General features: G+C 33.5%; 2 protein-coding genes and 1 pseudogene across 2 annotated transcripts; 2 read left to right on the top strand and 1 right to left on the bottom strand.

Moving 5' to 3' along the window:
- The first annotated feature begins 606 nt into the window (after positions 1–606).
- On the top strand, positions 607–5,209 carry LOC116124262 (annotated as a pseudogene).
- Positions 5,210–6,533: 1,324 nt separating this feature from the next.
- LOC116124335 (pathogen-related protein-like) lies at positions 6,534–7,825 on the top strand. Its single transcript, XM_031410058.1, has 4 exons — positions 6,534–6,736; positions 6,818–6,950; positions 7,030–7,331; positions 7,420–7,825. Exons 1-4 carry the CDS (start codon positions 6,599–6,601, stop codon positions 7,561–7,563), a joined length of 717 nt encoding a protein of 238 aa, XP_031265918.1. The 5' UTR covers positions 6,534–6,598; the 3' UTR covers positions 7,564–7,825.
- Positions 7,826–10,098: 2,273 nt separating this feature from the next.
- On the bottom strand, positions 10,099–11,319 carry LOC116124334 (pathogen-related protein-like). Its single transcript, XM_031410057.1, has 4 exons — positions 11,174–11,319; positions 10,932–11,064; positions 10,507–10,811; positions 10,099–10,415 (listed from the first exon to the last, which is right to left on the bottom strand). Exons 1-4 carry the CDS (start codon positions 11,309–11,311, stop codon positions 10,266–10,268), a joined length of 726 nt encoding a protein of 241 aa, XP_031265917.1. The 5' UTR covers positions 11,312–11,319; the 3' UTR covers positions 10,099–10,265.
- Between the last annotated feature and the right edge of the window lie 5,512 nt (positions 11,320–16,831).

Here is a 16,831-nt window from a genome sequence, read left to right on the forward strand (position 1 = left end):
GTTCATAGAAATGAAGAAGGCCTATTGCTTACTCAAGCCAAATATGCTCAGGACTTGTTGAGCAAAGCTGGTCTCTCTGATTGTAAACCCTGTTTCACTCCTATGGCCACGGGAACCAGACTCATGAAAGAAGACAGTGCCTTTTTTGATCAACCTTCTCTTTACAGGAGCCTTGTAGGAAGATTGCAGTATTTAACATTATCCAGACCTGACTTAGCCTTTGCTGTCAATCGGCTAAGTCAGTTTCTTCAATATCCTGCTATGCACCATTAGACTGCATGCAAAAGAGTCCTAAGATATATTAAAGGTACGATGCAGCATGGTTTATTATTTACAAAAAATTAGCAACTTACTTTAGAAAGGTATGCAGATGCAGATTGGGCAAGTGATGTAGGTGATAGGAGATCTACAACAGGTTACAGTATTTTTCTTGGTGGAAATATGATCCAATGGTGCTCTAGAAAACAAAAGGTGGTTGCTTTATCCTCCACCGAGGTAGAGTATAGAGCCCTTAGTCAGGCAGCAACATAGTTAGTTTGGATCCAAAACTTGTTTCAAGAACTTGGCCTACAAATCAACAATGTTCCTATTCTATGGTGTGATAACATGAGTGCTGGTGTATTGTCATCAAATCCTGTTTTTCACGCAAGAACAAAGCACATCGAAATTGATGTGCATTATGTGAGAGAGCTAGCAGTTGATAAAGGGTTATCTGTCCAATATGTATCCTCAAGAGTACCAAATTGCTGATGTTTTAACTAAAGCACTTGCTACAACTAGATTTCTGATGCTTAAAGAGAAGTTGATTGTGTTTCCCTCAATATCAAAGGTTGAGACAACTAACTAAAGAGTTCTTTTGATCTGTGCCAAAATGTCTACAAAGCTCCTTATCAGTAGGCTACATCAGTGCAGTAGTATTATTGTTGGTCTTGCAGTAGTGTTATTGTTGTTCTTGTAGTCTTGAATGTAAGTAGAGAACTTTAAAAGAATGTGTAGTATAGTGTAGTGTTACTGGTGTGCAGTGCAGTTTTGAAAAGAATGTGTAGTGCAGTGTTGGTGATTATTGATAAGTGTTGTATGGTGCAGTGTTACTGATGTGAGTATAGTGTAGTGTTATTGATGTGAATATAGTGTAGTGTTACTGGTGTGCAGTGCAGTTTTGAATGTAAGTGGAGGAGGTTAAAAAGAATGTGTAATACAGTGTTGATGTTACTGGTAAGTGTAGTATAGTGCAGTGTTACTGGTGTGCAAGTTGGTGATTATTGATAAGCGTTGTATAGTGCAGTGTTACTGATATGAGTATAGTGCAGTGTTATTGATGTGAGTATAGTGCAGTGTTACTGATGTGAATATAGTGCAATGTTACTGGTGTGGAATGCAGCTTTGTTTATGCAACTTTGTTATTGGTTGTTTTGGTATGAGTAGTGGAGTTTTGTTTAAGGGGAGATGTTGAGAAGAATGTGTATAATGGGATCTGGATCTGTTTGTAATCTGTACAAGTTTGCATTTTAGTAGATCTTGGTGTATTTTGTAATCTTTACAAACAAGGATGTCTCCTCTGTAATTTTGTAAAAGAACACAGCTAATACACTGCGTTTTTTGTAATAAGGGCAATATAAATTAGCCCGCACTGTTTCTGTTTTGTCAGTTAGTAAAAATCAAGCTTCCAGAAACATATTCACTTTACTCTTTAGCTCGTTCTTGCTTCATTTTCTTGCTCTTCGTTTCTTCAGTAGTTCTAAAATCCTTCACAATCCAAATCGCTCCAATTTTGATGGTTTCAATAATTTAATTGGATTGGACTGGATTTTGATAATCCAATTGAGTTGTTAAATTTGCTAAGTAAATCCAATTTATAAAACCAATCCAATCCAAGTATCTAACTTTATAAATAAAATAAAATAAGTCTAAGTCAACTAAGTAAATATCTAAATTTAAATTGTATTTGACTTTAAAAGAATATGGTTGTATATTAATCTTTTCAAACTTTTATTTTATTTTTGCCAAATGAATTTAAAAAAAAAAAAAAAAAAACAAAGAGCCTAGAGTCAATTCCGTCATTTGCCATCTAGCGAAGTAATAAGTGTTGGAATCATATCTACAACATGGATTTAGTCCATTTTATTATGATAAATTTATTGAATGTTGTTATTTATGCCCCATCAAACCTCTTTCCAGTTCCAGGCCCCGAATTTAGTAAAATTTATTAAATAAATTATGTTCACAATTGAATTCTAAAATTTTCCCTATCTTCTTCCTCTATTATTATTTTTAACCAGTAATGGTTATACAAATCTATGAAATATATGGAATTCTAAATAATATTTGATACAACCATAAAAGGCATAAACAAAATCTTAATCTACAAGACAACAAAATAGTTTCGTCATATCATTTTGTCATCTCATCAATTTACTCAAACGTCACAGTAGGCGATTATCTAGATCAAAATCTTTTGTTTTTACTTGTTTGGAGATTATATTTTTTTCCAATTAAATTACTTTTTGTTAAATGACTAAAAACATTTTATACGTTTGGAAATTATGTATAATCTCTCCATTAACTATGTTGGCTAACAATTTCCCTTCGATAATTCATAAATTTAAAAAGTGACAATAATTATAATATAATTATAAGAGCATTTCTAATGATGCTCTTTATTTTAAAAAGCATATTTTACATAAATAAAAAATATCTTAATTAATTTTTAAATATAAAAATAAAATTTGTATTCAAATCTAATGAACTCTTTAAATTAGATTTAATAAATAAGAGATAAACTTAATAGGAGAGAGAATTAATAATAAAATACATAAAAACTTGTAATTTATTAAATAAAATTTGGATAGAGAGTGAAATTTGACTCTTTACATGTAGAGAGTCAAACATGTTAAACAATCCAAAGAAAATAATAAAAAGAGGAGGCTAGGGTTTCATTGATATTGCACAATTCAATTGAATACAAAAAGTATGATTTAACCTAAATACAAAGAGATATATATAGGCTAAACAAAGGAAATAATGAAAAGACAAATCTACCCTTAATAAACAATAAAACAAAATAACCCATATTTCTTAACAAAACACACTATTTAATTTATATTTAAAGAATAAAGAGTCTATTATAAAGAGTTTGTGTCATATAAAGAGTCAAACCCACTCTTTAATTTAATTTAAACTCTTATTTTTTATGGACAAGTGTCATATAAAAAGTCATTTGGAGATACTTTAAGGGGTGTATAAATTATTTGTAGCCTAAATGTGATTTTATTATTTATCATCATATATAAGATAAATTCAAAAGTTATTAATTGATAAATATTATAATAAAATCTGACGAAATGTTAAAAATAACGTGTTGATAATCTGCTCTTTCTAGCTTTTACCTTATTTCTTTGACTTTTGCACATATATCAGAAAGAGATTAAAAGAACGAGAGAATCGAAAAGAAAATTAAAGAAAATGTATTGCTAATAAAATTATGTTATTTATGTAACAATAAGTTTTTTGAACGAAAATTTAATTTTTAATTAATTAATTGATTAAGGATTATACGTGATAACATCATATTCATGCATTATAATATAGAAAAGAAAAAATCGATAATGAATCATCGGCCAATTATGTCCAAATGTCGACTTCGTACGTTGTGTGATGACAATCAAAGTTCCTTATTCTAAGTAACAGTGTCGCTGCATTTTGCCATATTGTTAATAACAAGGTCTAGTACATTTTGCCTATATAAGGAGCTCTCTGTGTGACACAAAAATTCACTGCACTCCAATCTTAATCTTAATCTTGCAAATATTACAGCAACGTAAGAAGACGGCAGCTTTAGTGGTTGAGGGAGACAATTATCGTTCTCTCCTACAAGGAGAAGAAGAAAAGAATACCAAATGGAGATTTGGTACCCTTCCTAACTACAACACTATCAACAAACTCTTTGAAGAAGGCAGAACTGTGGGAAATGGAAATGATCAACAAGACTTTGTATCCAAGACTTCAAGAAAATTGATCCAAACAAGTTTACTTACAGCCTGAAAAGTAACACCAACACCTATGCAAAATGAAAAATTTAATTTTTGCCATGTAGCTATCTATATATTTAAAGATGTTGATCATGATTTTACAGGAAAGAAAGCTCAAACTATAGAAGATATAAGTAAGCTTGACGGCGGCTACATCCTAGCATGGCAGACTTCTCTACCAAAGGAGTTGAGTTTCTACAACACAATTCATGATGAAACTGCCTCATCATATATGCAGACTTTCGCGACAATATTTCCGAGAGGATTTGCTCTGGAGGTTCTCCAAGTTTACAGTGGACCTCCAGTTATTGCTTACAAATTTAGGCATGGGGTTACATGAAGGGCCCGTTTAGCGGGCATGCCGCTGCTGGAGAGATGGTAGAGCTCTTGGGCATAGCCACTTTTGAGGTACCTTTTGGTCACTACAAGATAATTATCTAGGTTTCTTTTCATATATAGTAATACTTTCACTTACTCAAAAATGTATATTCATTGTGTTGACGCTTGATTTTGGACGCCAACAACTTGCAAGTGAGAAGTGTTAAGTGGACTTAGGAATCACACGTGATGAATCCATGAGATTTGAATATGGAGCTGAGATTATATATGTTGCAGAAAACATAAATAAAAGATTGATAATAGGGGTTTTTATAGTGGTTCGGATGCAACAAGCAACTCCTACATTCACTTTTATTTTATTGATCTCTAACTATTTCTATGATTTTGCCTGTAGGACATACAAAGATGAAGAAATACAGTGTTTACGAAGAGAAAGAATTGAGCTCTTATCTATGGTTAGCTCTCATATGCCCAGCCCCCCTCTTCGGGAAGATGAGTGCCAATTTATACACCTAAACATTAAAATGTAATGAGTATTTTGCAAGTTGCCTTGACACATGGAAGACTCTCGTCCATTCATCTCTTTGAAATGAGATAAAATTGGTATAAATATATTTGAAGAGATATGGGCTTGACAACACATTTATTAGGCTAACATAAGCGTGATTTTTTAGGCATAACACATTATAAAACAGGTGGATGAAGATATGAAAATTTTGACGGTGAAGTTCTTTTATGATCGCGAAAAATTGCTTGCATCTCTCCTGAAGGGTGGCAAAATAGATATCTCTGCTGAACAACCAGCAGCTTTAAGCTGCCCTTTCTTCAAGAACATTGGCTAAAGCTGCAACTCCAATTGCAATTCCAAACTCTTCTCATATAAATAACAATAATAATAAATTAATAACATATCCTCCTGAAAATGTTAAGTGTGTTTCAAGAGTATATGTTAGGGTAAACTTATGATACTAAAAGTCTCACAAAAAGATAGAACTTTGAGTAATACTACACTTACAATAAATTTTTACAAAGATCTCCATACAAGGTGATGTGGCAAAAAATAAATGGAAGAATGAATTTAATGAGTTTTACTTTTTGTTTGACTCTTTCATTTATTTTTTGTCATCTCACTTTGTATAAAAATCTTTGTAAGATTTCTTTGTAAGTACAATATTATTATAGAACTTTTAAGTTTTAACGCATATTCAATTCCAGGACCAGTCCAAGCCCTGAGAAATCTCATGAGCCCAAGATTGGTCCTGATCCGGACCAGAGAAATCTCATGGGCCCAGACTGGTCTGGATGATTTCCTGCCTGGCCCAGGCATTACCCACCTCTAGTTGAATCTTATTTTTCCAATTATTTCTCTTTGCTTCAGCCAAATATTAATTATAAAAATATTCTTGAATTCTTCTAAGCAGTAGCTAGGCACACGTCTTTCACAATTCCTTTACCAACAAGTCACATATAACCTTTCACAAAACCATAGAGCCAACTATGCTAATTAATTCAACTTAAAAAATAAAAAACGAAAACAAAAAATATATATAGAATCTTTTCACTTCTTATTTAATATATAATTTACACTATCATACAGCCACTACTAAACCTACCAGCTTACGGCATTTAGATTCTCTGACCATACATGTTTATAAATTCAATAAAATATTTATTATAAATTAATAAATAAATTTGACTTTCAAGTTTCAAGGTTTATCTACCGCCAGCCCTTAATTTTCTCCTTTTACTTTAAAAAAAAAAAATCTTAATTCACAAAAAAAGTGGAATAATTGTACATAGTGAAGACCAGAAGTGTTTCGGTCAATACAAGCTTGCTAGTCGTCACATCTAATTAAGATTCAATCATTTTAATGACGACAAAATGGGGCCCATTTGCCCCAAACTATAACGCAAGAGAAAAAAAAATTCAACAGACATAATAAAATAAATATTATTAACAACATTATCTTATAGTATTTCCATTCAAAAAAAAAAATCTAAACAAATTGTTAGCGCTTGAAGATAAAATTAACATCTCAATTCACAGGGATGGGTTAGATTCATGTAATATACAAATGAATGGTCAATTTATTCAAAGCTTGACTAGGCATGTGGTGTTGAATGACGCTCAAACTTGCATATTCTAAGTATAATTTCTGCCTATATAACCTTACTTTTGTACCATGAAATTTTAGCACTCCAATCTTAATCTTCCCCATTTAGCTCCTTCAATGGCGTCTTCAGGTGTTAAGGGAGACAAATATCGTTTTTTCTTAAACGATGAAGATGAGAAAAATACCACCTGGAAATTCGGTACTACTCCTACTTATGAGGTTGTCAACAAGCTCTTTGAAGAAGGCAGAATTAAGGTCTCTATCTTTCTCTCTCTTCTTCAATTCTTTAGTGTATTTAATTCTATAATCTAATTAACTTGTGATTTTTCGTGGAAGATATGGCCGGCTGGGTCACTTGAAGAAAAAGTTCAGAATCTTGTCAAGGCATGGGAAACTGAAATCATGCACAAGAAGGAGATCAAAGATTTTAAAACAATCGACACAAACAACTATACTTTCAGCCTAAATGGTAACACCAACTAAAGAAATTACTACTCAGCCATTGGCTACAAATATTAAGTATTGATCGTGATTCAATTACTCTCTAGGACGGAAAGCATTGAATATGCAAGAAATCGGAAAGCTTGGTGGAGCATACAATCCGCATCTGCAAACTTCGTTACCAAAAGAGTTGAGAGTCTACGATCCTGAAGAAGAAACATCAGTTTCATCTCACACTGCCTTCACCACAACTTTTCCGAGAGGATTTGCTTTGGAGGTTTTCCAGGTTTACAGTGGACCTCCAGTTATTGCTTTCAAGTTCAGGCACTGGGGTTACATGGAGGGTCCATTCAAGGGCCATGCCCCTACTGGAGACTTGATAGAATTCTATGGCGTGTGCATCTTTGAGGTGTGGTATCTCTACAAATTGACTTTGGCATTTTTAATTTGTTACATAAATTAACAATTTGATACAATATTTTGTTGTTGAAACACAGGTGAATGAAGAGATGAAAGTTGTGAAGGTGGAGTTCTTTTATGATCGTGGAGAATTGCTTGGAGCTCTTCTCAAGGGTGCTAAAATGGATGGCTCTGTTGAAGAAGCAACTTCAAGCTGTCCAGTCCTCAGGAGCACTGGCTAATAGCAACGTTTTATGAAATTGATCAATTAAAAAAAAAGGGAATAAAATTAATGAATAAATGCACATGTTGGAGAGAGCAATTTGCAGTTGAAAGCTCACAGTATGTAAGTCACAGTTGGAATGGCGAATTGGGTCAGTTTTTATTTGGAAAATTAATCAAATTATAGTTACTGACCACCTTAGTGGGTGAGTAACATAAATAGAGTCTTCAAAGTGTATCTATCTATGAATGGATAAACTTCATGGGTGTTTCTTGTGTTAATTATAGCCTTTTCCATTTCAATAATTTTTTAAGGCTTGGAATACATATAAAATACATAACTAGTTTCATGTTATGAAATTAAAAGATAATTTTTTAGCATATACAAAAAGAGAAATACGTAGGCTCCGTTTGGTACACTCTTTAAAATGCTATTATGGTTTTCCCAATAAAATTAAACAGAAAATCAACCCAAAAATGTATTTGTTTCAATATTCTCAAAATCATTTTCTATTTTATTCATCTCACAAAACATTAATAATTATTTTTTCGTTAAAATAATCTAATTTTACTTTTTTTCAAAATACTATTATAAAAATCATCTAATAATGAATCAAATGAAGCCTATATTTTCAAAAGGTTTACAAGAAGCCTAGTATAAAGTGATGTAACATGTGATGATTGCTACATCACTTACCAATTCAACCTTTTGTAAAATATTTAAAAATTAATTAAAATATTTTAGTTAACCCAAATTTAGAAATAAAAAATGGATTTTAAAGTACTTCTCATCACCATTGAATCAAAAATCCCCAATTCTCTTTCAACTAACAAGCCCTAACCACTACCACCAATTTCAACCACACCGTCATCGTCTATCCTCTTCCACCACCTCTAGCAACCGCACTATTGTAGTCTATCCTCTTTCTCTTCCAGCACCACTGTCCATAACTTTTATGGGAAATTTGGATTTGAAACTCCTCTTTTTTTTTTTTTTTTGTTTTTTTTGGTTTGTGAAGGAAGTAGTTTTATTTTTTGAAATTTAATTTATTACCTATTTTCCAGAGATGACAATTGTACCCGGATTTCTGGGTATCCGGCCAGGCCCGTACGAGTCGGACATTAGCCATTGCTTGCGGGGATAGGCATGGCCGGGCCGGGCCCAAGACAACCATTGGCTCGACCCGACCCGAGTTTTAACATGAGGCCATTGTTAATTTTATTATTTTATGTATCAGCTCAGCCCGTGTTAATTTCTACAATTTATTTTCTCAACTCACCTATATATATATATATATATATTACTTGGATCAAGCAAACTGGTAACTTGCTATCAGTATATGCGAATTCTTCTTCCCAATTCATGGTATTTTTTTCCTCCTTTCCTAGATAAAAATATTAATTGAAGATGCTTTCTATTGTTTTTATATGTGAATAAAAACGATATCAAAGGCTCAAATGCAATTAGATAGTGGTTTCTCATAAGTAAGTTGCAATATATTTCCACATATATTACAATTATTAATTTTAATTGATATTAAGACACCTTTTTACAAATATTTGTGATCAAACAAAGCAAATAACTCATTAATAAAATAACTTTTATGCCGATTTTGGTTCGAATTTGAGCCATTGGAGTCTGGTTAGTTTTACACTTCAATACTACTTGCACTTTGGGCTGCTAAAATGGGCTTGGATTTATAAGACTTGAAAATCAAAGTCTAGTTTTATCTCCGTACAAGAATGTAATTTTATTTGATGATGTTAAATTTCATTCGATTTATTTTTCAAATAAGTAAAATAAAAATGTCATTCAATGTTTAAGTTATCATTTAAAAAAAAAATTAAATTAAAATTTTATTTCATTTGATTATGATTTTGAAATAATTTTATGGTATCAATCAATTACGATTTTAGTCAAACCCAAGATTCATTGTCCATCATATTAACCTGTACACACATAAAATATAATTATTAAAGCAGAAGATACTATTAATTAAGTTAATATGAATGACAAAGAAAGATATATCAAAGATTGAGCATAAAAAAATAATTTGTAGAAATTAACATGGGCTAGGATTAAGAGTTATAAAATGGCCCAGCCAAATGGTACCCGATCGCGGTCCGGCCCATTGCCATCTCTACCCTGTACATTGTAAATCTTGGAGTTGCTATTCATTCAAATCATAAGATATTATAAGAAAGTATGCTGACATAATTTTGTGTTTTTGATATTGCCTTTAGCGCCATGGTTGAAGTGATGATGATAACCATAAACTTAGGAGTGAGACCCCATCTAAACATAATACAAAATGACATTAAAACAGTTGCATGACAATTCCAACTGAAAAAGTTATGATAACAAAACACAAAGAGAAATCCTTTAGTTGCTGCAGGTTGAATCTTGATTATAGATCAACTGTGATCTTTCATCTACATGCAAACCAAAGGGACCGGTTTGATCGATCCTTTGTCTATATATTCATTCCCTCTTTATCCATCTTTTTAGGATTAAAGTTTATTTATCGGTAGGTTTTCTTAACATATATATAACACATATTAAAGTGAATATGTAATACCACGGACTTTACAAAAGACAAAATTTTACTGAATTTCATCTTTTTGTATGATTTGCTATTATAAATTCACTTTAACTCATGAGCACATAGTTAAGATTTTCCTTTATTTATTTTTGTTGCATATGAAAGTTGACAAGGCAACATCAGCCAATGTGGCTGAGCACAGGGCAGCTTAAAGTTGCGGTTGCTTCTTTAGCCGAGCCATGAATTTTGGCACCCTTGAGGAGACCAGCAAGCAATTCTCCATGGTCGTAAAAGAACTCCACCTTCACAATTTTCATCTCCTCATTCACCTATTTCAAATTGAAAATATTATATATATTATATAATCATGATAAGAAATATTTAAGATGCTTATAATTGTTGTCCAGTAAAAATATATACCTCAAAAATGGCCATGCCAAAGAGCTCTATCAGTTCCCTAGTTGCAGCATGTCCTCTAAAAGGGCCTTCCATGTAACCCCAGTGCCTGAACTTATAAGCAATAACTGGAGGTCCACTATAAACTTGGAGAACCTCTAAAGCAAACCCTCTTGGGAATGTTGTTGAGAAAGTCTTCAAATATGAAACTGCAGTTTCATCATCAGTTGGGTTGTAACCCCTTAACTCCTTGGGCAAAGAAGTTTGCCAGTGTAGGTCATATCCTCCATTAAGCTTAAGTATTTCTTCCATAGTTTGAGGTTTCCTCCCCGAAAATCATGAAAATCAACATGTTTCACATATTATATATGTAGATAGTTATGGTTGCAAGACAAAAATTAATTCATTTTGAATAGGTATGCTTTAGTGTTAATTAAATTAATATATACCATTCAGGCTGAAAGTAAACTTGTTTTGATCAATTGTCTTGAAGTCTTCAATACGAGTCTTATGGATCATTTCCATTTCCCATGACTTGGCAAGGTTCTGCACCTTTTCTTCAAGTGATCCGGCAGGCCATACCTTCAAGGCAGAATATTTATGAGTTAAGAATTGTTTATAAAGACAAATATTTGTACGTAAAGGTTTTAACAAAATGGAGAATAAGTAAATATATGTAGAAAGTAGAAACCTTGGTTCTGCCTTCTTCAAAGAGTTTGTTGACAGTATTGTAATTAGGAAGGGTACCAAATCTCCATTTGGTATTCTTCTCTTCTTCTCCATGGAGGAGAGAACGATATTTGTCTCCCTTAACCACTAAAGCTGCCATCTTCTTAAGTTGGTATGTATGGAAGATTAAGATTAATTGGAGTAGAGTAAATTTTTTGTGTGACCGAGAGTTTCTTTATATAGGCAAAATGTATTAGACATGTTGTTACCTAGAATAAGGCACAACTTGAGTGTCATTAGACTCATTACACACAACGTACGAAGTCAGCAATTGGATATAATTGGATGATGAATAATTATTGGTAGTACCCCAATTTCACCTTATCCACAATTAATGGGATACTCATTTATCAATTAAGGAAGAGGATTATACAATACTCCTCATCTTCAAGCTCTGATCTCACTCATCTCGAGGAATTTGCTAATTAAATCCCTATTCCAAGCAATAACTTTTGGCTAAGTAACTGCAAGTGGGGATTTAATAACAAATGGTGGAAAAAGGAAGGCAGATACTGACATATCCACAATGACGCCTTGCTTTACATTTTTATAAAAGGTCATCCCCAATTTGGTGGTGCTAACTGCTAACCATAGTCTTATGTTGGCATTGTGTAATTGCTAGCTTCTATATCAGCTGAACTTCCCTTCCAACTTAACTAAATATCATAAATTTCTATGACATACTTTGTTATAAATATACCATATGAATAAATATAAGCCTCTCATATTAGAAAGAATCCTTTACAATTAAGAAATTAAATTGAAACCGATTGCTTTAGTTTTGGACTTAACGTATACATAGCTATAGCCCATATGTTATTAATGAAGACATAAATTTTAAAATAATTTTTATTTTTTAATATAAAAAGACTCAGTTAGATCGATATTAAAAGTCTTTTTATATTGAAGAAGAGATGATAACATCATTGCAAGTTATTTGATAGCATATACAATCATTAAATAAGAAATGAAGCATCTTTATATCCTCTTTTTTTTTCATTGATTTTGCATTGCTTTCATTTTTAACAGTCATTTGTGATTGGGGTTCTGAAAAAGGAGTTTAATCATCCAATGTGAAATAGCCATCTATATAACTTGATTAGTTTAAAATCTGTACTAAAAATCTCTTGAGAAGAAATATTTTCTTCTTAAAATAGGTGAATGAAAGAGATGAAATTTCTTAGCCATATAGTTTTATGTTATATAATAAATTCAATAATACTGGATCCACAACTTTCTCTCATAATTTTTGACGTGATAAGTTATTATTGGTTAACTCGTAAATGGCCAAGTGAGACCCATACAAGCAGGTGAGATCCATTTTGTGATCTGACCAATGATGAACTACTATATCAGAGATTACAAGAGAATGTTGTGAGATTGAATTATATACTTAACATTATTCTAATAAATTTTATGTAAATAGAGAATTACAGGGGTTTTTTGGAGCTCAAATCCTAACGTCTTAAAACTATGTAAATCCAGCCCATCAAGCCATGCCAGGTAGTAGCAAAAATTCGAGCCCGGCCGAGTCAATTTCTGGACCAGCCCATCCTAATTCACCTTCCTGGAGTTCCAACCTTCAATTATTATTATTATTATTATTTATTTATTTATTTATTTATTTTTTTCCAGAATCCTAATTACAAATGACCTTTCAAAATCAAAGTAAATTAAAGTCAACTATGCCATTTCAATCCACTTAAAAAAAAAAAAGGAATATAATGATTCTTCACTTCTTATTTAATGATTTATATGCTATCAAATAACCAGCAATGATGTTATCATCTGTTCTTCAACCATTTATTAAAGATTTTAATAAAATCGATTTTTAATGACACATCTACCTCAGCCTTTTTATATTAAAAATAAACAAAAAAAAAAATAATAAAAAAAATTCATGTCTTAATTCATAAGTAATATGACATATAGGCTATTGCTATACACTAAACTCAAAACCAAAGCAATCGGATTCAATTTAAACTCTGAATTGTAAAGGATTTTATCAAATTTATTCATTATTCTTTATCCGAGGCTTGAATTTATTCATTAATTGTTATATTTATTATTGTTAACCACGAAAACTTGGCTGATTTTAGCATTTGTTTGTGTTATATTTCTTATTAATTATATATTTACAAAGTATATATATGTCACAGAAAATTATGATATTTAGTTAAGCAGAAGGGAAGTTCAACCAAAGAAGAAGCTAGAATAGCACCCCCAAGAGTGGGAATTGATAAGACCATTTTAGAAAATGTAAAGCTTGCTTTCATTGTCCATCTTCCATTCCACCATTTTTTATTAAATGCCTATTTGCAGGTTATTTAAGGTGTTATGCCTAAAAAATAAGCACTGACGTAAGCTTAAATCAACAAGCATCAATTTGTATTTAGGAAGGTTTTGCGTCGTCCAGGAGCTACCACGTCGCCCCAAGATAGAAAGGATATGGTTGTAATCAACCCAACAGATTCAGGTTTTGTCTATGAGTAAATGAGGATCACGAATCTGTCTAAGCCCCATAAATTTTAAAGATATTTCCTAAGTTATTAGCAAATGAGAGGCAATGAAGGACTTGTATGGCACCTACCCACTTGTAGATTTGTAATCATTATGTTAAATTCAACTACTATAAATAGAGAACCGCCCCTCTCATTTTCGGGATCTCTGATCTTTACTCTCATAGCAATTTGTTATAACAGAAACTAAATACTGATCTATACACCAACACAAATCTATCACACCAAGAAACAAGAAAACACAACAAGAACAAACACACAAACAAGCCACGATTTACCGTGGTTCACTTATCCTTTTATGGATAAGCTACATCCACGTTGAGCTCAAGAACGGTATGAGCTCGCTGCACTTCGATTATCAGGAACTGTCAGGATTACACAGATTCAACACTCACCAGATCTACCCAATTACAAACTGCAACTAGCCTTACAAGATACTCTCTGAATATTCCTAACCCGAGAGAAAAACACTCTCACCTGAAGGATTAAACTCCCTAATCACTCGACTGATTTAACACACAATCTGGAAAAATAATCTCAATCCCTAGAAAACCCTAAAATTATGTCGTCGTTTTCTAATCTGAACGAAAGAGTGTTTATATATGGTTTGACTTCGTGGTTGATCCTGGCCGTTAGATCTAGAGTGCATCCTGCGATCTAAGTTTGTTCCGATCAATATGCCTAAAACAACATCGTATTCTTGTAGCTCAAAACGACGTTGTTTCAAGCTTTCACATTTAACAATCTCCACCTTGGAAGCACTGGAAACAAACTCTTTGTGCAGCTGGCCTACCACCATTCTGTCATAGCTCTTTATCACTCAAGACTACTTGATATACAGCAAGCTTGAACTTGGCTGGAGTGATAATTTTGGTGCCCATATCTGCTGGATTCTCTTCTGTGGGTACCTTCTTAAGTTCAATGATTCCATTTGCAACTTGGTCCCTCACGAAGTGATAGCAGACATCCACGTGTTTGGTTCTTTCATGATACACTGGATTTTTGCTTAGGTGGATCATGCTCTGATTGTCTGAATACACTGTCACCTTTCCACCAATTAGTTTTACTTCTGTCAGAATTCCTTTTAGCCATAAGGCTTCTTTAACTGCATCTGTTACTGCAATGTACTCTGATTCTATTGAAGACAGTGTTATAATATGCTGTAACTGTGATTTCCAGCTTATACAATTTCCACCCAGTGTAAAGAAATATGCAGTTGTTGATTTTCTGGTATCCTTATCACCTGCAAAATCAGCATCTACAAAACCAACCAGATCAAGTGCAGTATTTCTTTTACAGTATTCTAGGCTAACACAAACAGTACTGTTTATATATTTTAGCATCCATTTTAGAGTAGTCCAATGCTCCATACTAGGATTGGACATATACCTGCTTAACATGGAAATGGCAAAGGCTAGGTCTGGCCTAGTACTAATCATGACATACATCAGTGACCCCACAACATTAGCATAAGGGACAGACTCCATTTTCAACAGTTCTGACTCAGTTTTGGGGCATTGTGACTTACTAAGAATAAACTGACTGGTTAGGGGCATTGAGACCAGTTTGGCACCAGCCATGCCAAACTTTGTGACTAGTTTGAGTAAGTAAGATTGTTGCTGCAGTCTAAGTTCACACCTCTTTCTATCCTTGTTTATTTCCATGCCTAAAATTTTCTTAGCATTTCCTAGGTTTTTCATGCTAAATTCAGTGTTTAGTCTTTTCTTCAATTCACTGATCAGGATTTTTGACTTACTGATCAACAGCATGTCATCCACATATAAAAGCAAGTAAATAGGCAGATTATTATCCATTTTAAAATAGAAACAACTGTCATATTGTCTTCTATTTAATCCTATTCCTATTATAAAGGTGTCAAACCTTTTGTACCATTGCCTAGGGGACTGTTTTAACCCATATAGGGATCTTTTTAGAAGGCATGCATTTTCAAGGAACTTAGGGTCAGTAAACCCCATAGGTTGGCTCATATAGATTTTTTCTTCTAGTGTTCCATGAAGAAATATAGTGGTGACATCCAACTGCTCTAGTTCTAAGTCTTGATAAGCAACTACAGACAACATCAACCTAATTGTTTTGTATTTTACCACAGGGGAGAAGACTTCATTGAAGTCTATCCCCTCCCTTTGGGTGAAACCCTTAGCCACAAGTCTGGCTTTGTACCTAGGTGGGTCAGCTATGGAAATGCCCTCTTTAAGTTTAAACAACCACTTACATTGGGTCAGCTTCTGATTACTTGGTTTTGGAACCAATATCCAGGTTTCATTTACCTTTAAAGATTGCATTTCCTCCTCCATAGTTGTTTTCCATTTGTCCCTATCCTTGGATTCCATGGCCTCTTGATATGTATCAGGTTCAGACCTAAGCACTTTAGTACCTGCAAGTAGAGCAGTGTAAATCAGTTTTGCATATGAGTACCTTAAGGGTGGTTTTACCTCTCTTCTGGTTCTGTCTCTGGCCAGTTGATAGTTTGTCAGTTCATTTTGCTGTGGTTCTAAGAACTCTTCTGCTTTCTCATCTTCAGCTTGGTCAGGTTCCTCAGATGCAGTTTCAGTTTCAGGCTGTAGGGTAGTTTGTGCTTGTGCTTGAGGTGGGTTTAATTGATGGGTTGTGTGCTCCACCTCAATCTGAGTGGTACTGGTCTGTCTGGTAGCTCCTTCTGTGCTTTTAGTTGTTCCTTCATCAGGGTTAGTGCCTTTGCATGGGAATACTCCCTCATTAAACACCACATCCCTGCTCACCAAGATCCTGATCCCTGGTGACTCTCTGTCCCACAGTCTGTATCCTTTTGTTCCCTCAGGATATCCAAGGAACACACACATGGTTGATCTTGGTTCCAGTTTTCCCCCCACTGTGTGAGCATATGCAGCACAGCCAAACACTCTTAGGTGCCCTGTTTCTGGTCTTCTCGCAGACCATCTTTCTTTTGGACTGATTAGACTTATTGCTGTGGAAGGACTCCTATTCACTAAGTAGGCAGCTGTGGAGAGTGCTTCTCCCGAGAAAGTTTTTGGAAGGTTTGAAGTAATCAAGAGGCATCTTACTTTGTCTAGAAGTGTTCTGTTCATCCTCTCAGCCACTCC

Source organism: Pistacia vera, unplaced genomic scaffold (genome assembly GCF_008641045.1).
Source record: "Pistacia vera cultivar Batoury unplaced genomic scaffold, PisVer_v2 Contig151, whole genome shotgun sequence".
NCBI classification, from domain to species: domain Eukaryota; kingdom Viridiplantae; phylum Streptophyta; class Magnoliopsida; order Sapindales; family Anacardiaceae; genus Pistacia; species Pistacia vera.

Coding starts and splice junctions, on each gene's coding strand:
- LOC116124335 (XM_031410058.1), top strand. CDS start 6,599: ATGGCGTCTTCAGGTGTTAAGGGAGACAAATATCGTTTTTTCTTAAAC. Junction 6,737..6,817: donor TTGAAGAAGGCAGAATTAAG/GTCTCTATCTTT, acceptor TTTTCGTGGAAG/ATATGGCCGGCTGGGTCACT. Junction 6,951..7,029: donor CTATACTTTCAGCCTAAATG/GTAACACCAACT, acceptor ATTACTCTCTAG/GACGGAAAGCATTGAATATG.
- LOC116124334 (XM_031410057.1), bottom strand. CDS start 11,311: ATGGCAGCTTTAGTGGTTAAGGGAGACAAATATCGTTCTCTCCTCCAT. Junction 10,812..10,931: donor GTTTACTTTCAGCCTGAATG/GTATATATTAAT, acceptor CATGATTTTCGG/GGAGGAAACCTCAAACTATG. Junction 10,416..10,506: donor TTGGCATGGCCATTTTTGAG/GTATATATTTTT, acceptor AATTTGAAATAG/GTGAATGAGGAGATGAAAAT.